The sequence below is a fragment of the Abrus precatorius genome, unplaced genomic scaffold (assembly GCF_003935025.1).
Source record: "Abrus precatorius isolate BTA unplaced genomic scaffold, Abrus_2018 Scaffold3, whole genome shotgun sequence".
In the NCBI taxonomy this organism is placed as follows: Eukaryota; Viridiplantae; Streptophyta; class Magnoliopsida; order Fabales; family Fabaceae; genus Abrus; species Abrus precatorius.
The window spans coordinates 19,593,541-19,615,237 of NW_020874373.1; the positions used below are offsets into that span (position 1 = coordinate 19,593,541).

Here is a 21,697-nt window from a genome sequence, read left to right on the forward strand (position 1 = left end):
TATAGTGTGGGTCAGCTATCAGTGTAATGGTCTGTAGCGGAACAAATGCCACACAGCATGGCTAGAATGGATGGTAGAGGAGGTGAAGATGCAGCAGCACTTTTTTGCATAGAAGCCAATTGCTTCACCTTGGATGCTAATTCATCAAGCTTGTGTTCCAGCTTACTAGATTCAGCAACTTGCACTTCACTTACATTTCTGGTTACACAAGAATTTTGCCTTATTGCAAATTGTTGGGAGTTGGCAGCCATGTTCTCTATCAAATTGCGGGCTGCAACCGGAGTCTTGTTTACCAATGCCCCTCCACTTGCGGTGTCTATCATGCTTCGGTCCATAGGGTGCAGTTCCTCATAAAAGTATTGTATCAATAATTGGTCACTAATTTGATGGTGGGGGCAGCTAGCACACAACCTCTTGAATCTTTCCCAATATTCATAAAGGGTCTCTCTTTCCAGCTGTCTTATCCCACAAATTTCCTTCCTTATAGATGCAGCTCTAGATGTAGGGAAAAATTTCTCCAAGAAAAGCCTCTTCAAGTTGTCCGAACTGGTAATAGATCTGGGAGGGAGATAGTAGAGCTAATCCTTGGCTGCATCCATCAGAGAAAAAGGGAAGGCTTTCAATTTGACATGCTCCTCAGGCACACCTTGTGGCCTCATGGTCGAACAAAATATGTGGAGTTCCTTAAGGTGCTTATGTGGATCTTCACCTGCAAGACCATGGAATCTAGGCAACAAGTGTATCACTCCAGTCTTAAGAACAAAAGGAGCATCAATGTCAGGATACTGTATGCATAAAGTTTGATAAGTTACATCAAGTGCAGCCAGTTCCTTTAATGTTCTTTCATTATCAGCCATTTGGTCCAATTCAAAATTTAAAGAATGTGGTGATGAGTAGATAGATGAAGGAGATGAAAGTTCCTCAAAATGTTCAGAATTATGTCTATGTAATATAATGTTACTATGAAAAGTCCTATCAATCTTTGGATCAAGTGGATACAGGTCTCCAGGATTCGATCTGGTCATGCACTAAAAACTGACTATGAATAATGGAAAGAAGTAAACTAAATGAAACAGCAAAAATTCAGAAAAGTTCATATAACAATTATGCAGAAAACTAATGTCTAAGTGCAGTAAAATAAAGCAATAACACTAAGCAACAAGAAATAGAAAGAAACTGCAAACTATTAAAAGAAAAACGTAACATACAATCACAAATTCTGCAGAATTCTACAGCAAAAACAGAGCAAAGTGCAGAAAAATTAAAAATAAAACACTAAAACAAAGTAACTAACAAGTTCAACGCAAAATTAACACCAAAGTCCCCGGCAACGGCGCTAACTTGATGATATGTTTTTCGTTTGCAAAAAGATTTGTCGCCAATCTCATCAAAATATGCAGAATTTTTATGTAGTCTAGGATGCAAGCCTAGGTTGTCTCCAATGACTTTGGTTGGTAACATACATTGAACATGTTGTAAACATTTACTGTGAAAGCAATTGAAAAGGGGGTTTTGTGTGATTCCAATTTTAATGTAAAGGCAAGTGATGAAGTTAATGAATTCAATCAATAAAATGTAGCAATCCTTAGTTCATTCATGTGATTCTATCCCTATTCCTCTCAAGATTCAATACTTTTCCTCTTCCTCTGAATTAGATTAACTCAACAAGCGAGAATTAACCTTAAAATCCCATACGAATTTAAGCAAATTTAATGGACTCCAACTCTTTTCCCCAAGATTACGCAACCTTAGAATTTAACTTAGGATTAAGCAAACCAAGTTAAGAATTTCATTAAAACAAATTAGGGTTAATTAAGCAATGTCCCCCTCATTCAACCATTAATTGAATTCAAAGAGTCGGGAAATATAAATTCATGAAGGAAAGGGAATTATATTGACATTCATACCTAGGAATTCAAGAATCTATGAACTCACTAAGGATTACAAGAAAATTTAGCCCTCCATGAGGTTGGGTCTTACAAATTTAAGATGAAAACAAAGGGAAATTAATGACATCAATGTAAAAATTAAAGGAAAGTGAAGAAGAAATGTGAATCAAACCCTAGGATTGGTCCTTGGCCGTCACCCAAGGATGACCTAAGCTCTTAAAGTGTTCCCCAAAATTGCAAAAGAAACTAAAAGTGTGTAAAAAAGCCTGTACCCTAATTTCTAAAGTTCTATTTATAGTGCAGAGATTTTCGCCCATAGTAGTTACTATGGTTCATAGTGATGACGCACAACACTCCCATAGTAGCTACTATGGTTTCATAGTGGTTACGCGCAGGTCACCATGCTATTGACCCTCTCTGGAGTGTCTACTATGAGTCATTCTAGTTACGCGCAGGTCAGGGTGACTTTGGCCTTCTCTGGAGTGTTCACTTTGGAATCAAAGTGATCACTTTGGCCGGTCCTAGAGTGTCTACTATGGGACCAATGTATCTACGCACATCACATCTTCAGATTGGGGTCTCTATAGTGTCTACTATGGAATACAAGTGATCACTTTGGTCTACCCTTCTGGATCTAGCTTGCTGTAGTGTTCACTATGGAATCCAAAGTGGTCACTTTCAACTCAAACTTTCTCAAATGCTAAAAATCCATGGAATAAATCCAGAAATTCCTACATAATTATTCAAATGATCAAAATTGTAAATTATATCAATGTAAATCAATGTAAATTAACCAAAAATTAAGAAACCTATGATATTTGACCAAGATGATGTTTCTATGTTATTTACTTTCTCTAAGTCTACTTTTTCTATTAAAGAACACTGAAAAGACAAGTAAAAATCCAACAAAATGTGGATTCATCAGCATGCTCACTGTGACACTATGATCACAAATTCTTGATGCCCTCAACCTCAGGGAGTTACTTAGTTTCACACTATGGATGGTCGGCGGATAGCCCCCGCTCCACAAATACAACTGTCCGATACTGAGCCCCCAAGCAAAGGTGTTAGTCAGAGGCCGAGTCAGGAGGAGAGTGTGTGGCCTATGGTACACCCACGCTCACTGTTGGTGTCACTACCACCCTCTCTTCCCCAAGGTATTTCTACCGCCCACATCTTCCATACCCCAGTATATCGCTGAACTATTCACAATTTTCCAACATATCAAACATAACCACAATCTGAGTCACATGCCATTCACACATATATTTTTTTTAATCATTACATTTTACTCATCATCAACCAATGGCATGCCCTCACATTTTCACCCCATTGTAATCAACCATTTCATCGCAATCATCATATTTCATCACACATCATGTTCAACATCAGTCACATTGCATTCTACACCAAAATTTCCATTACAATGCAATTACAATCAGAACGATGCCCTTTGTCCAGAGCCTTCTCGCTACAACCAGAATGCCCCTACAGCATATACTTAGCCTACATTTCCAACCCCATCACAAGTCAATCTTCAATAATCGTGCTTAAACACAAGTTCTCATCCACATTTCAACCACACTATACACACATGTTCACAATCATATTCGCATCCACATTATCACACAGTCAAATGCACATTCAAACATCATTTCACATATTTATATTAATAATCAAAATATTATTACGAAATCCAAAACGTTACAACTCTCTCCTCTTGTAAGGAATTTCGTCCCCGAAATTCAACCAAACTATACAAATAACTCTAGATACAATGCTCTTATTCTAATCTCCGTTTCCCATGTAGCATCTCTCTCACCACTTGAGCTCCATATCACCTTCACCAACGAGATTTCCTTACCCCTCAATTGCTTAATACGGTGCTCTACAATCTTCATCGGGTACACATTGTAGGACAAGTCCTCTCTTACTTGAACCAGGTCAAGGTCAATCACATGAGAAGGATTTGACACATATACTTCCTGAGTTGAGATACATGGAACACCAGATGTAGATTTGAGAGATTCAAAGGTAGTGCTATCCAGTACGCTGTAGCACAGATTCTACTTAGCACTTCTAACGGTCCAATGAACTTAGGAGATAGCTTCCGAGATTTCAGAGCTCTCCTAACTCTAGTCATAGGTGAGACTTTCGAAAACATATGGTCACCCAACTGGAACTCCAAAGGCTTCCTCCTCTTATCATAGTAACTCTTCTATCGATCATGTGCAGCTTTTATCTTTTCTCTGATCATTTTGATTTACTCATTCTATCTCTGGACTATATCTGGTGCACACAGAGTCACTTCTCTAGTCTCATATTGTCAGGCTTGTAATTTATTATTGAGTAATCTATAATATTTTATACTTGTTAAATGTTAATTGAAGGATTATTTGATATAGAAATAGATTTAGATGGAGATTGAAATTATTTTAAAAAGAAAAAAGAAAAAAAAGTGAACAGTATCAATGAACAGTGCAAACCGCGTGAACAGTAACTCTGCCATGAACAGTAGGCTGTGTGAATAGTAACTCGAGAGTCGAGAGTGAACAGTGCCAAAAAAAAATTTTCCCAATAAATGGTGGTCCTTGCATGAAATTTTCAGTTCTTCACACTTCTCAAAAGTTCCAAGGTCATATATCACTATTTTCTCTCATACTAAACCTTCCTAAACTTATATTTCTCTCCAGATCTGTGATTCTACGTCCGTTTTAAGGGATTTGAAGTAAGGTTCTCTAAGTTTGAAGTTAGATTCATCATTCGTTTCTCTTATTCTTCTTTTTCTCATAGAAGTTCATAGTGTTCTTAGGAGAGACTCCATTCTAAAGCCAAATCTTTGGTGAATCTTGCGTTAATACTAGTAATATTTGGTAGATCTGGTGTGAATCACCTTTCTAAGGTAAAGGGAGCTTACTTTAGCCTATGAACTATGTCAGGCTTGTAACCTATTATTGAGTAATCTATAATATTTCATAATTGTTAAATGTTAATTGAAGGATTATTTGATATTGGAATAGATTTAAATAGAGTTTGAAATTATTTAAAAAAAAAATGAACAGTGACATGACCAGTGTCGTTGAACAGTGACGTACCACGATGTCATCAGTGACATCACCCTGATGTCACATACACGTACAGTGCGTGTACAATGTTTCTGGTGTGAATAGTGTCATGAACAGTATTTTTGGCGTGAACAGTAAGTCGGTGAACAATAAATTTCAAAAATTTTCTATAAAAAGGGGGCTTCACACGAATTTTTCATTTCTTCACTCTTATCCAAGGTTCTTAAAGGTTCCAAGGCCATATACCACTATTTTCTCTCATATTAAACCTCCTAAACTTAGATTTCTCTCCAGATCTGTGATTTTACGTCCGTTCTAAGGGATTTGAATAAGTTTCTATAAGTTTGAAGTTAGGTTTACTGTTCATTTACTTCTTCTTCTCCTCTTTCTTATATATAGTTGATGATATCTTAGGAGAAACTCTGTTCTAAAGCCAAATCTTCGGTGAATCTTGCAATAAAACAAGTAATATTCGGTAGATCTGGTGTGAATCACCGTTCTAAGGTAAGGGGAGCTTACTTTAACCTATGAACTACGTTTTGAACGGTTTACTACGCTATTTCAAGATGTTTTAAAATGATTTTGTTAGATCTGTTGAATAAAAGCTATTTTCTAAACTGTAATTGCTGTTAATTGATTAAAATGCTGAGATTTTGACTGATCTATCATAAACTTGTCTTAATTGAGCTGTTAAAACGATTTTAGCGGTGCTATATCATGCTGAGATATATATTTTACATCATTATAGAGTCGAGTTACATGTTTAGGTGGGTAGACGTGTAACGGTAAGTTCATGCTGAGCTGGTGTGCTATGTTGTCTGGATCCAGATACCGTATGGGTCGCTCTCAAACCGGCTCGATTCCTTTTGGATTACTTAGGCTATGAAACTAGTTGAAAACCATTTTTCATGTTGTGCATTAGATGGGTTAATAATGCATGGGGCTGTTGCTGTGAGTAATATTTTGCTCTATATATACGATTTTATTTTATTTTTGTAAGCTTGCCTTTGTATTTCTTTCTATGTCGTTGTGTGCATGTGTACTGCCATGATCGTACGGTGGTACGTGAGCAAATGTAACAGGTGTTGCATCTACTTTATTGGATTTTTACTTGTCATTTTGATGTTTATTAATAGAAAAAGTAAACTTAGGAAGTGTAAATAACATAAAAACATCATTTTGGTCAAATATCATAGGTTTCTTAATTTTTGGTTAATTTACATTGATTTACATAGATATAGTTTGCAATTTCGATCATTTGAATAATTGTGCAGGAATTTGTAGACTTTTTCCATGGATTTTCAGCATTTGAGAAAATTTGATATGAAAGTGATCACTTTAAATTCCATAGTGAACACTACAGCAAGCTAAATCTAGAAGGACAGACTAAAGTGATCACTATGAACTCATAGTAACAACTACAGAGACCCATTTTGAAGAAGTGTTGCGCGTGCTTACCTTGGAACCATAGTGGACACTCTGGAGTAGCCAGAGTTATCACTATGATGCCAAAATGATAACTCCAGAGAGGCCCAAATCACAGGACTTGCGCGTAACCACTCTGGAGTGATAGTAACTACTATGGAACACTGCGCGTTGTCACTATGAAACCATAGTAGTTACTTTGGGCGAAAATTTCTGCACTATAAATAGGATTTGAGAAATTAGGGTATGAGCCTTTTACATAACTTTAGATTCTTTTGCCACTTTGGGGAGCATTTTACAGAGCTTAGGATCCTTGGGTGACAGCCAAGGCCAATCTTGGGGTTTGATTTATAATTTCTCTTCATTTTCCTTTAATTCTTGCATTGATGATGTTGAATTTTTCTTGTTTTCATCTTGTATTTGTAAGACCCATCCTTATAGAGGGCTAAACTTTCTTGTAATCCTTAGTGAGTTCATGGATTCTTGAATTCCTGGGTATGAATGTCAATATAATTCCCTTTCATTCATGAATCTACATTTCCCAACTCTTTGAATTGATTTAATGGTTGAATAAGGGGGACATTGCTTAATTAACCCTAATTCATTTTAATGAAATTCTTAACTTAGTTTGCTTAATCCTAAGTTAATTTCTAAGGTTGTGTAATCTTGGGAAAAAGAGTTGGAGCCCATGTAAATTGCTTAATTTGTATGGGACGTTAAGGTTAATTCTTGCTTTTTGAGTTACCCTAATTCAGAGGAAGAGGAAAAGTATTGAATCTTGAGAGGGATAGGGATAGAATTACGTGAACAAACTAAGGACTACACATTTCATTGATTGGATTCATTAATTTCATCACTTGCCTTTACAATAAAATTGGAATTACACAAAACCCCCTTGTTTAATTGCTCGGAGGGCAAGTGTACCCATTGAGAAGTAATAAGGGGTTCTTAAATTAAGTTCCCGAAATATCGTCCCACAAGGATTGATTTTCAATTACTAAGAATTTCCGTATTCAATTGTTTTAAGCATCAAAGATACGAGATTAATTAAAAACAAGAATTTATAAAATCAATTATAAAACTAAGAGCAAGGAATACAATGCACGTCTTGGTTAAACTTATCGGAGAGGAACCTAGGGTATATGGGTTTTATCATTCAATCCTTTATGTTATTTTTCTATTTAACTTTAAATCCGATTTAATTGTGATTACCAATCATTCATATGAATACTATTAATACCCAATGGTCATGCAATATTAATATTCTTTTCTCTAAATTAACATCTCCATTGGTCATGCAAGACATCAATTTAAGAAAACTTAAGGAACTTATGAATTTGTTAATTTAATAATGATTAGAAGAGAAAGATTGGTTTGGTCCACCTAATCCTTTGTCTCGTTTTACCCTATAGATCTATTAATTAACCGAGGTACGGTCGCCTGATAATATAATTAATTAGGATTAAGAAGGAATCACAATAGGATAAAATCTAATCACAAAGCGAAAATCAAATTTAGATTCAAATGTCAAAATTTCATAAATTCAGGAACAATAGTTCCCATAGCCCTAGCTATGGACTTAGTTACTCATGCTAAAGAAAAGAACTAAAACAATCATAAACAAAGCCATAATCAAAAGAAATAGCAAACTAGAGTATGAGATGTGTTCCTGGTCTTCAAGTACGATCGCTTGAAGCTCCAAGTCCCGCCAAACATGTGCAAGAGCGACGAGATGACAAGTGTATTTGGAAGCCAAAGACTAGATGTAAAAATGGTGTTCTTTTATGATGCCTGAGATCTCCTTTTAATAGGGTTTAAAAACCCTAAAGATTCTTCATAATTGGACTTCTTGAAGATGAGCACGACCGTGCATGGGCTCTAAGCACCCCCATGCTTGTTGGAAGGGTCTGGGCGTGTTGATTGCTGCGAAGCTCTAATCTTCCATCAATTTAGGCCTAAAATGCACCCAAAATCCACTTACGGCCTCTTTATACCAAACTGCACAATTAATATATAAATTAGTGTAAAACCCAAATAAAATAAAGGTAAAATATGAATATATAGGCTGTAAAAGATGACCTAATTACATAATTATCATTAATCACTTTTATAGTAAATGTTTACATCATGTTCAATGTATGTTACAAACCACAGTCGTTGGAGACAACCTAGGCTTGCATCCTAAACTACATAAATTTTTCTGCATATTTTCATGAAGGTTGGCGACAAATCTTTTTGCAAACGAAAGAAAATTTTCGCTCATGATGAAACCAGTTGAAAATCGTTTTCATTTTGTGCATTAGATGAGCTGAGAATGCATGGGGTTATCGTTGTGAGTAATATTTTGCTCTATATATATGATTTTATTTTATTTTTGTAAGCTCACCGTTGCATTTTTGTCTATGCTGTTGTGTGCGTGTGTACTGCGATGATCATACGGTGGTACGTGAGCAGATGTAGCAGGTGTTGCATCTATTTCACAGGCTGAGGGAACAGTGGAGAAATTGAGGGAACAATGGAGAAATGTTAGAAGCTGGAGTCGAGTAATTTTTCATTTTAAGTCCTTTTTCCTTATATTTTGAGACCTCATATAGAGGGAGCTATGTAATATAATTTTTTGTATTTTGAGTATTATGAACTAAATGTAATATTATGTTGTTCTATTGGATATTTGTTGTAAGAAACTTTGTTTTATTTTGAATGAGAAGCGAATTTTATACTTATATTCTCTATTATTTATCTATCTTAAATAAGTATGTGGTGTAGAAACAATGTTCTCTGTTCCTTATAAAAGGGGTTGTGACAAAGGTCATTGTGGCGCATCGAAAACCACTCATAAGGTCCTGCAGTGTGGTTTTTTATTAGCCTACTTTATTTAAAGATGCTTCTTTATATGTTAAGTCATGTGATAGGTGCCAAAGAAGTGGAAACATATCCAGGAAACATGAAATGCCTGTTAGTAATATCCTAATTTGTGAATTGTTTGATGTCTGGGGCATAGACTTCATGGGACCTTTCACCAAATGCATGCATAATAAGTACATATTAGTAGCTGTTGATTATGTTTCCTAACGGGTAGAGGCTGTAGCACTATCCACCAATAATACTCTAGTTGTGATCAAATTTTTGAAGAAAAATATTTTCACTAGATTTGGTGCCTCTAGGGCTATTATTAGTGATGGTGGCACCCAATTTTGCAATAAACAATTTGAAGCTCTTTTGATGAAATATGGTGTCACCCATAAGGTGGCCACCCCTTATCATCCCCAAATTAGTGAACAAGTTGAGATATCTAATAAGGAATTGAAAAGAACCTTGGAGCGTACTGTTAACAACTCTAGGAAAGATTGGTCTCTGAAATTGGATAATGCACTCTGGGCCTATCGCACTGCTTTTAGAACCTCTATTGGTATGTCCCCTCATCATTTGGTTTTCGGTAAAGCATGTCACTTACCAGTCGAGCTTGAACACAAGGCCTACTGGGCTTTGAAGTTCCAAAATTTTGATTCGCAGGTCACAGGTGAAAAGAGATTATTGCAGCTCAATGAATTCGAGGAATTGCATTTTGAGGCATTTGAAAATGCCAAGTTATACAAAGAGCACTGTAATGCCCCGAATTCTGTAATATAATTGATTATTAATATAAGTGTTTGCGTTGACTTTTCGGTGTTATGTATTTATATTTGTATATAATTGGATGATTGGGGTTGGACTGAATTTTTGGCCAAGTGCTCAGATGCAGGGTGTTCTCGCTGCAGCGAAAGATGTCTCGCTGTAGCGAGAGGGCCCTAGGAGGAAGGCGTGAAACTGTCGCCTTGTCGCTGTAGCGAGAGTGTCTCGCTGTAGCAACAAAGCCACAGTTTGGGCTGCATTTCTAGGTGCAGTCTCACTGTAGTGAGACGGTCTCGCTGTGGCGAGATTCTGCAGAAACCAGAGTGCAGTTTTGTTTGATTTTTTCGCTGTAGCAAGGGAAGGTGTCGCTGCAGCGAGAATATCTCGTTGTAGCAAGAGTGTCGCAACCAGAGAGGATTTAAAGGGGATTAGGGTTCTAGAAAGGTTATTTCTCATATTCCCTTCAAAATTTCTTCGATTCTCCCAACTCACAACCCTATTCCACCGATTAAATTGTCTCCAAAGCAGTTTGAAAGCTAGATTGAAGGTTGGATTCGTGTTAGGAACGCTTGGAGGTAAGTTTTAATGGTTAAGGTTTTGATTTTTCACTCCCCTTCACTGTTTTCGTGATTTCCCTGGGTTCTCATGGAATTCTTTCGTGTATTTAGGATGAAATCCGTGTGGAGAGCACTTCCTTGGGTCGATTTGCGTGTGGGTCTTCATTCGAGGTAAGGGGGGACTCTACCCTTTCTCATTTTACTTGAAAACCTGTTTATTTGCTATGATTTTGTGATGTGATTGAGATAGAGAATAAGAATGAGTGTGTTTATGGAAGTTATTATGTGTTGGATGTAATGTGAGTTGGTTGTGATTGGGTTGACATACCCTTGATTGAAGTGTGTGTGATTATATCTTTGATTGATGATTGAATAATGTAAGTAGTTAGAAATGGGTATGGATGGCATGATACATGTAGGTAAATGTGGAAAATGTAGCGTAATGGAATAGGGACATATGTGTCGAGTGTTGTAAATGAAAATGGGCCTCTATGCCATATAATATGATTTGACTGAGCGTTGTGTAATACGAATGAATATGGGCGTAAGTGTCATGTGATGTAAATGAATGTAGGCTATGTGCCATGTATTGTGAATGAATGTGGGCTATGTGCCGTGTGCAAGCATAAACATTGTGTGTGTGACTGAAATGTGTGTGAATGAGGCATGTTGAACGTCGTTGTAATGAAGCTGTGAATGATTCAACGATACACTAGACGGTAGAAATACCTTGGGGAAAAGAGAGTGGTGGTAACACCAACAGTGAGTATGGGTGCACCACAGGCCATACACTCTCTTCTTGACTAAATCTCTGACCACTAGCTTTGTTGAGCGACCCATGACTAGCCACGTAGTCTCCGTGAGGTGGGGGTAACCAGCGACCATTCATGGTGTAAATCTATGATCACAGTGCCACATAGCGTGGCTAGGTGCAGTGAGTGCATGTGTGTAAACTGTTTGGTGCCATGAGTGCATCGATTATGAACTGGAATGAAATGTTGTTTGTGATTACCAAGACTTGAGTAGAACATACTAGAATACCTATAGTTATGCAAGGTGAGTCTCTATGTTATGCATGTGTGTGTGAGACGATTTAGTGTTAAATTATTATTTATGTATTTACTTACGATGCTACTTATTTCAAACCATGGTTATGTTTGAGAAAAAAGGATTCCCAATGTATTTTGATATAAAAGTTTTTAAGTACATATATATATGTCTTCAATAACGTCGTAATGGTTTCAAACAAAACTAGATTCCTCAAACAAACATGCAATATAGGGAGTAAACCTAGGTCATCTCACAAGGACACAAATTCATTCTATTTCCAATTTTAAACGTGCAACGATGATTATTTTGGAGGTTTATGATTTAAGGACGAATTAAAAACGAGAGTAATTTAAGAACAAAGTAATTTAAATGAAAGCGGATCAAGACAATGAAAACAAATTTAAAATTTGAAAATGAATCTAAAAAAATAAATCTGAAAATGAATTTGAATTTAAAAATTTGAAAACGAATCTAAAAATTGAAAACAAAAATTGAAAGACGAGAACAAATTGAAAAACGAGATCAATTACGATGAAAACAAACGAAAATGAAAAATGAAAATTGAAAACAAAAATAAAAAGTAAGAACAATTAAAACTAACACTAATTAAACCCACAAACCACAGACACAAACTAGGATTACTATACCAAATTTGTCCAAAACTCAAATGCAATAGAAATCAATCAATCGATATTACATTCAAGAACAAAAACCAAATTCAATGAAATTATGCATGCATAAATCTTAATCAAGAATTGCGAGAAAGTAAAAAGACAAACTCAGAGTGCTTAATCGATCTAGTAATCCATGCTTGAGACAAGATGATTCGTGACAACAAATAATTGAGAATGCAGCAGGATCCGAAGAGATGTAAGTGAATGGAACGAAACAAATTTACTCTCAAAAATGGAAAAAAAGTCTTTACAGAAAAATGAATTTATCAAACAAAATTATCAAAAAGAGAAAAAGAGAAGTGAGAAGAGAAGATTTCTCATCAGCCTTCTGACCCCTATATATACTAGTCTTAAATGAAAAAGGAAATAAATGGGCCAAGGCCTCCACAAGTAAATAAAAGCCCTAAACAAAAACCTTAAATGTAAGAGGTAAGTTTTAAGTCTAAACTTCAAAATTTAATAGAAAATAGCTCCGAACTCCAAATAGCATGATCCATATGTCCAAATTAAAGCCCAGGAAATGAGGAATTCATTGCAAAAAGAATCAGCAAAAATGATATCTATAGAAAAATTATGGCTGAAATAGTGGACAAAGGTCAGAATAGCAAAAATACGAAATATAAAGTGAAGGTAGCAAATATTTCTGAAAACTCCAATTTAATGCAAGAAATGCAAATGCTAACTAAAACAAATAAAGGAGGAAATATATTTTAGAAAATGCAATAAGACTATAAATATGAGTACAAATATGAATCATCAATCATCTACATGAAAAATTGCACAGTGCATATGCAATTAAGAAACAAGGCAAGTTCTAGAAGATGAATGCAAAAATTACATGTAAAGTGCATACAGAAAAGAAATTCAAGGCTCAATTCTCTACAATGGTAAAGGTGACAATTACTTAGCAATAAGTGAATACAATTCACCTTACAAGAAAATTAGTTTAGTGTGGTAGGAAAGAGGATTATTTAGAAGGTAGAGTGTGTTTATGAGTTGAATGAGAAGTACAATAAGAACATAAGATCAGAATTACAAAACTGAGTTAAATTGAAATAAAATAAAAATAAAAATATTTTTGTACTTTATATGTTAGTTGTGCAGGGAAGTTAAATTGAAAACATGTGAAACAGAGGCCAAGAGATCACCCTCCTTTTATAGATGATGGATTCATAACTCAGGGATCAAAATCATACTCCTCTTTATGAGACTGAGGGCATTCTCTGCACAAATACGCACAGTGGATTTAGCACATAACGAAATAGGAGAAACTGAACTGCTAATGCGATATATGAAAACGTCAAATATTGTTCAAGGATAATGCAAGAAAGTAAAAGTTAATCAAGAAAGAAAAGCTATAGAATGCTGTAATTACAGGGAAATGATAAGAATATGTATAGGGAAGTGAACTAGAAGTAACATAAAAGTAAATAACGTAAAAGAAAATAAGGCTAGATGAGGTCTTTATTCGAGGTGGAGGAAGAAAGATTGTCATCTGCATCTTTATCGTCCTCTTCCTCATCTGAAGAACTGGAGCTGTTGTCCTCCTTAGCTCCTGGTGCAGGCGTAGGGATTGTGGTAGCAAAGGGAGGTAGGTCTTGGTTGACAGTTGCTCTAAGGAAGGGTGCAATCCATGTAAGGGCTTCATAAATTTGTTCTGAGGTCATGCCCAACTTTTTTCCTATATTCAGCATCATAGTCTCTAACAGATTCAACATTTCCTTTTGACCAGCATGTAGTGCATCCTGCCTCAGTGCTATCTGTTTGACCTATTTTCTCATTTTCAGTGGTGCCCCTTTCTGGTATTCAGCAAGTAGAGAAAGGCCTAGGTTAGCAGTTTTCTTCTTGAGATTAAACAAGTCCTTCACCATGGCTATGGTGATAGAAGGAGTCGCTTTGATTCTCTGTTGATACTCACCCATGTTTACTCCAGCATCCTAGCAGACTATGGTAATGATGGATGGAAAACCAAGTGAATCCCTCTTAGTGCTCAGATGTTCATAATGAAGTTGCAGATGATGTCTCCCACATAGATGGATGTGCCAGTAAGAATGGCATAGATGAGCTCAGCTTTTTTGACAGCCAAAGTGGATGAGTGGCAAACTAGCATGAAAGAGCTCAAAAGGAAGATGCTCCACACCTTGGCTAGTGGAAAGAGATGCTTTATAGTCAGATTCTTGGGCTGGAGTTGCATGTCAAACTCTTATTTTCTCCCCAGGGTTGCAAATTGCTTGGAGAATAGGCTTGTAGTCCTTCTCTTCTATATAGCTGAAGGTAGAAAAGTCTAGTTCCCTAGCTTGTCTATCCACCGGAGGTATGCTCATAATTCTTTAAATATTGGAGGGAGTAAAGTCAATTTCCACACCTCTCTCCATGGTGTGTCTAACGGGTAGCTGATCTCCTTTCACCCTTATTGCATTAGCATAAAATTCTTGGGTGATTTCCTTCCACCCATTTCTAGTGCATGTAGTAAAAAGGTCTCATCCCCTCTTTTGGATTTCCTCCTAGAACTAAGGGTAGGTGCCTTCTTGGATCTCAAAATTTCTGTTCTGCACTATTTATCTTATGAGAATGTTGGCCCTGAAGTATTTCTCATAGGCCTTAGATCTGAATCTGGGGCCATGGGCAGGTGGAGGTCGGGAGGATGAAGCTCCAGCAGTCCTGGCCTTCTTAGTTCTAGGAGTGTTCAGCATTTTGCTGTAGGGAAATGAAAAGTGATAGTGAGTTGATTGCATAAGATGCAAGAAAATGCAAAAAAAAATTATACACTCCTAACTTCACAATGAGAGTGGATATCAAAGTAATTACTGTGAAGTGTAGTGTTGTCATAGTGATTACTTCGTAAAAATGTAGTATTTACACTAGGTGAAGTTTAACAAGCAATTGATGCAGGAAAATAGGTACAAATTAATTCAAAAGTGCAAACTTCACATGAGATAACATGCAGATGGCAATATGCATGTGTGGCAGTAGGTGGGCAATACTAGTGCAAGAAGAATGCATTGCAGAATAATCAATGTGCTGTCAAAGTATTCACCATGAGAAAGGGTAGTAATTACTCTGGAACATAAATTTGACAAGGTTTGCATGTGATGTAACATATTTTATGTTTACATTTAATATTTTATTTTGATTAATAAACACTTTTCATATGCTTTATTTTTATAGTTTTTACCATTTTCTACTTATATGAATAAATTGGGCCTATTACAAATAAATGCTTTAATTTTGAATTTTTGGTTATCTGACCTCTGACTACTCTTTTGGCCATAACTTTTTCTACAGATATGATTTTTGGCTGATTATAGTTGTATTGGATTCTACACATCCAGAGCTTCAAAATGCATATATGGATCGCTGGATTTGGAGTTATTTTCTATTTTTTATGATTTTTTGAAGTTGAAGCAGATTTGCTGAATATTGTTGCAGGATTGCATTTAGACCCTTGTTATTTAATAATTGTATTTGGGCTTTTAGATATTATTGAGGCCCACATTTTAGCCACTTAATTTACCCTAATTAGAACCTATAAATAGACTAATAAGGTTCTGAATTAGAGAGAGGATTAGACACTTTGAGCTTTTGAGACTTGGCCAAAATAAGAATCCTTGTTTTTACTTTCTCTCGAACTCTCTCATTCTTTTGTCATTCTTGTGTGGGTTAAGCATTTCGATGGAAGACTAAACTTCTCGTTCAATGTGCGGAATACAAACGCTGTAGTTCTGACTTGAGTTCTGCGCTAATTGCTCCGAGTTTGTTCTCTTTTTCTCTCTAATCTCAGAATTGTTTATTGCAATCGTGATTGACTTTTCTATTGTTAGATTTCAAATTAAGACTCGATTGATGCTATAATTTGATAATTAATGCGAATTAGGTTAAATGATTATTTAATATTGTTACAGGATTGCATTTAGACCCTTGTTATTTAATAATTGTATTTGGGCTTTTAGATATTATTGAGGCCCACATTTTAGCCACTTAATTTACCCTAATTAGAACCTATAAATAGACTAATAAGGTTCTGAATTAGAGAGAGGATTAGACACTTTGAGCTTTTGAGACTTGGCCAAAATAAGAATCCTTGTTTTTACTTTCTCTCGAACTCTCTCATTCTTTTGTCATTCTTGTGTGGGTTAAGCATTTCGATGGAAGACTAAACCTCTCGTTCAATGTGCGGAATACAAACGCTGTAGTTCTGACTTGAGTTCTGCGCTAATTGCTCCGAGTTTGTTCTCTTTTTCTCTCTAATCTCAGAATTGTTTATTACAATCGTGATTGACTTTTCTATTGTTAGATTTCAAATTAAGACTCGATTGATGCTATAATTTGATAATTAATGCGAATTAGGTTAAATGATTATTTAATTTAATTCATAGCTCTATTTAATTAAGTCATTCGATTGAATTAATAATTGAATTGGGTGATTGTTCAAATATGGATTTAAATCTTTAGATACTGTGATAGTTAAGAGTTACACACAATTAGTATTCTGTGGATTGATATTTCTTAATTCATTTTTTCTCACTTTAATTCTGTTCGTAATTTAATTTGATTAATTGCAATTTTCAAAACCCTAAAAACCTTATTTGCATTTTTTAAAAGAAAACCTAAAATTGAATTTGACTAAAAATGTGTCTCCGTGAATCGACCTACGTTTGACTCTTCTATACTACAAAATCTTTAGAAAACTTAGTTGTTTTAATAGCGACTCGGCAATTGTCTATCAAATTGGCGTCGTTGTCAGGGATGCATTGTCGGTTTTGATTCGTTTTAGGGTTTAGTATTGCGTTTTCACTTTCTAATTCGTAATTTTGTTTTCATCTTTGTTTCATTTCTCTTTCTGTTGCCGCGATTCGATATTCTTATTTGTTCATTTTAAGGGTGTGTTTAATTTCAATTTTCATCAGTTTATTTTTGTTTCGTTAAATTTTGCTGTTTTAGTGAATTTTGAATTTTGCATTTTGAGTTTTGAATTTTAGATTTAGATTTTATATTTTTTAAATATTGGATTAATAAGCGTATTGTTGCAGAATTATGTGATTTGTAGAGATTTTGTATAGATCTTGCAGAGATAAGGAGCAGTGGATAAAGATCCCTCAAATTTGGTTTAGATTTAATTTTTTTTAAAAAAAATTAAATTTAAATTTTAAATTATTTTAAATTTGAATTTATAATTATAGTTAAGATTTGATTAGATTTGATTTGGTTTGTTTTGAGTTTAAAGATAGGATTAGCTTTTTTTTAGATAGATTAGTTTTAAATTTAAATTTTGAAAAAAAAAACTTTATCTAACCAATTTTTAAATTTAAATTTTCAATTTTTATTTATTTAAAAAAAATTGAACACAAAATTTAATTAATATTTTTCTTAAAAAAATAAAAAAATAAACTAAAATAATTTTAATTTCTATTTTTTTATCTCATTTTCTATTGTAATTTATTTGGTTGATTTTTATTTTTTTCCTTGCACATTTTTATTATTATTTGATTTGTATAAAGTTTGTTTGTTCCCTCAGACATCACTAATCATGGATAATATGAGCGAGGTTTAGAAGAGTTGTGTAATGATAGCAATTTGGATGAAAGTCCTGTTGTCTATCACGAGAACTTTAGCTAGAGCTTATTTTATCTATATAAGTCTCTTCATCTAGTAGACTACCTATTGGTTGAGGATGACTTTATGCAATGGATTTTAGCTCTAGTGACTTTTTAGCTTCAGGCTTACAAACTGCCCAAGATAAGAATGCATGTCGTCAATTATTAGGTTAGAATTCTAGGAACCATGATAGAACACTGTAGGAGCATATTATTTTATTATCTTGCTACATTTTTTTATTATTTATTATTATTTTGTGAGTTGTGGAATTCATTAATATTATATTATTCATTTTACGCGCAGTGCTGCTCAAAATCACAAATTCCATCGTTTAGATCACTTTTCTAAATTTATTTTTATTTTATTTCTGATTTTTTTATTTAAATTTTATTTTATTTTTGATTTAGGACAAAAAAATCGCAAATATATATATATATAATTTTAAAAAAAATCTTAAAAATAGAAAATAACGCAGTTAGGTTGACTTTGACTTTGACTTTGTTGATCCTGTTGACTTCAACCAATCTGCTTCTTGGTGCATGTCTAGAACCAATTCTGGTTAATTACTCGCATTTGATCTTGAGATTGAACGCACCTGGAACAGGTTGAATAGACTTAAATTGGAAGGTAGTGTTCATAGTCATTGTAGTGATACCCTTGATAGTGTTGGTGGGCACTCTAATTATGAGCATTCTAATTGTGATCATTCTGATAGTATATCTATGCATTCTGATATTATGGTTAATAATCAACACGAAAGAACTCTTAAAGAATTGGCTGCACCAGATGTCACATACCAACCATTAGACATTCAATATCCTAATGTAGATGCTTCATTTAAGTTAAAATCTGGTCTAATCCATTTGTTGCCTAAGTTTAATGGTAGTGCAGGTGAGGATCCTCATAAGCATCTGAAGGAGTTTCACATAGTTTGCTCAACAATGAAGTCTCAAAGAGTTCCAGAAGACCACATCAAGCTGAAGGTCTTTTCATTCTCCTTAGATGGGGCAGTGAAAGATTGGCTATATGACCTGCAGCCAGGGTCTGTCACTTGCTGGATAGACATGAAGAGGATGTTCCTGGAGAAGTTCTTCCCTGCTTCTAGAGCAGCCACAATAAGAAAAGAGATCAGTGGCATCAGACAGTTCAGCCAAGAAAGCCTCTATGAGTACTGGGAGAGATTCAAGAAGCTATGTGCAACATGTCCATACCATCAGATCAGTGATCAGCTGCTTATTCAGTACTTCTATTAAGGCCTTGCTCCAATGGAGAGGAGTATGCTTGATGCAGCAAGCGGTGGAGCTCTCATAGACAAGACACCATCTGTAGCCAGAGCACTAATTGACAACATGACAGAGAACTCTCAGCAGTTTAATACAAGAGCCATGGCACCAATGAGAGAGGTGCATAATGTGCAGCAACCAAACCATATGGTACCAAATTCTAGCAGACTTGAGAGTAGAATTGAGGAGCTTACTATTTTCGTGAGACAGCTAGCTATTGTGCAGCAAACTATTCCACAAGAAGGGGTGACTAAAGACTGTCATATTTGTTCCTTCATAGAGCATACCTCAGATTGTTGTCCTTTGCTGCATGATGGTAGCCAATAAGCTTCAGTCCATGGAGTTTTTAGTGGAAGACAAGACCAATACAGAGCTTCGAATTTCTAACAACCTTAGAGACAACAACAGTTGTATAGGTTCTATTACCAATCTCATAATCCTGCCTTCAATGATCATCCAAATATGAGATATAGTACCTCTGAGCAGCAGCAACAATAGACTAGCTAAGCAAGTAATGGCTATAGACCACCCCCTATGAGGCAGCAGCAAACACAACAAAGTTTTGAGCCTTCTTTAGAGGATTTGGTCAAACAAATGGCCAAGAGCAATTTACAATTCCAACAGAATGTCAATGCCTCCATTCAAGACCTGCAGACACAAATTGGCCAGCTTGCTACCACTGTAAACCAGTTCAAGTCTCAAGGTTCTGAACAACTCCCTTCTCAAACAAAGGTTAATCCTAGAAACGTGAGTGCCATAATATTGAGGCGTGGGAAGGAGCTGTTAGGCAACTAGAAAGATGAAGAGGTACAAGATGATGTGGATGCAAAAAAGCAACAAAACATAGCCAAAAACTGCCTCTAGCAGTTCAGAAATTGTGCAGAAACCACCCATTCCCTTTTCGAACAAAATAGCCAAGCCAAGGCCACCAACAGACTTTGATAATGAGCTTTTTGAGACATTCAGAAGAGTAGAAGTGAACATTCCAATGCTAGATGCGCTAAAACAAATTCCAAAATATGCAAAGTTCCTTAAAGAGTTATGCACTAACAATAGGAGATTGAAAGGGGATGAAAGAGTCAACATGGGGAGGAACATGTCAGTCCTCATACAGCCCAATATGCCGTACAAGTGCAAGGATCTTGGCACTTTTACTGTCCCTTGCACTATTGGAAATTCCATCTTCAGTAATGCATTACTTGATCTTGGTGCTTCCATAAATGTGATGCCTACATCAATCTACAGGTCTTTGAGCCTCGGCCCTCTCAAGCAAACTGGTGTAGTCATTCAATTGGCAAATAGGAGCACTGCATTCCCTACTAGAGTAGTAGAAGACGTGCTAGTGAGAGTGGATAAGCTGATATTCCCTGCAGATTTCTTCATTCTGGACATGGCAGAAGAGTCCAGCAAGCCTATACTGATCCTTGGTAGACCTTTCTTGAAAACAGCAAGGACAAAGATTAATGTGCACTCAAGAATTCTACCCATAGAGTTTGAAGACGATATTATGCAGTTCAAAATCTTTAAGGCCATGAAGCATCCATCAAAGCTGTATAGTGCATTTCATATAAATATTATTGATGTTTTAACTGAGGAGTTTTGTATTGATTTTTTTTATATTTATAGTTGTACATGCACTGTAAGAGATTTGTGTAAAATTTGTGCTGAAATATATGCATATTTAACAGCTGATGATGTTTCATGTGATGCAGCAGCAAGTTTGGAAAGCTCTAGCTTGATCCATGCTGCAGAATTAGACTTCTCCACCAGGACACTTCCCTCTATTATGCAGCCACCTACACTTGAACTGAAGCCTCTGCCCAAGCACTTGAAGTATGCATTTTTAGAGGCTGATAACAAGCTTCTAGTGATCATTTCAGCATATTTGGATACTGAACAAGAGGAGAAGTTGTTGCAAACTTTAGCAACTCACAAGCAAGCAATTGGGTGGACTTTGGCAGACATTCCATGAATTAGCCCATCCACTTGTATGCATAAAATTCTGCTGGATGAAGATGCAAAACCTGTGAGACAGCCCCAAAGAAGGCTAAACCCCACCCCCCTGGAGGTAGTGAAGAAAAAAGTTGGTAAACTGTTAGCTGCTGGAATGATATACTTGATCTTTGAAAGTGAGTGGGTAAGTCCGATCCATGTTGTACCCAAGAAGACTGGCATAACAGTCACAAAGAACCAATTTGATGAGCTGATTCCGACCAGAATTCAGAATGGGTGAATCACGCCACTTGCAAGGACCATTTTCCCCTGCCTTTTATTGATCAGGTCTTAGAGCGGATAGTAGGAAAATTCTATTACTGCTTTGTAGAAGGATTTTCTGGTTACTTTCAAATACACATAGCCTAGAGGATCAACATAAGACAACCTTTACTTGTCCTTTTGGTACCTTTGCTTACAGACGGAAGCCATTCGGACTATGTAATGCACCCAGCACTTTTCAGAGGTGTATGATAAGCATATTTATGGACTTCCTAGAGACCTCACTTGAAGTATTCATGGATGACTTTACTGTTTATGAGTTCGTTTGATGCA

General features: G+C 35.7%; 1 protein-coding gene across 1 annotated transcript; it reads left to right on the plus strand.

The window, feature by feature from the left end:
- Window positions 1-19,684: 19,684 nt before the first annotated feature.
- Window positions 19,685-21,122, plus strand: LOC113862297. Its single transcript, XM_027495386.1, has 2 exons — window positions 19,685-19,897; window positions 19,998-21,122. Exons 1-2 carry the CDS (start codon window positions 19,685-19,687, stop codon window positions 21,120-21,122), a joined length of 1,338 nt encoding a protein of 445 aa, XP_027351187.1.
- Window positions 21,123-21,697: the final 575 nt, after the last annotated feature.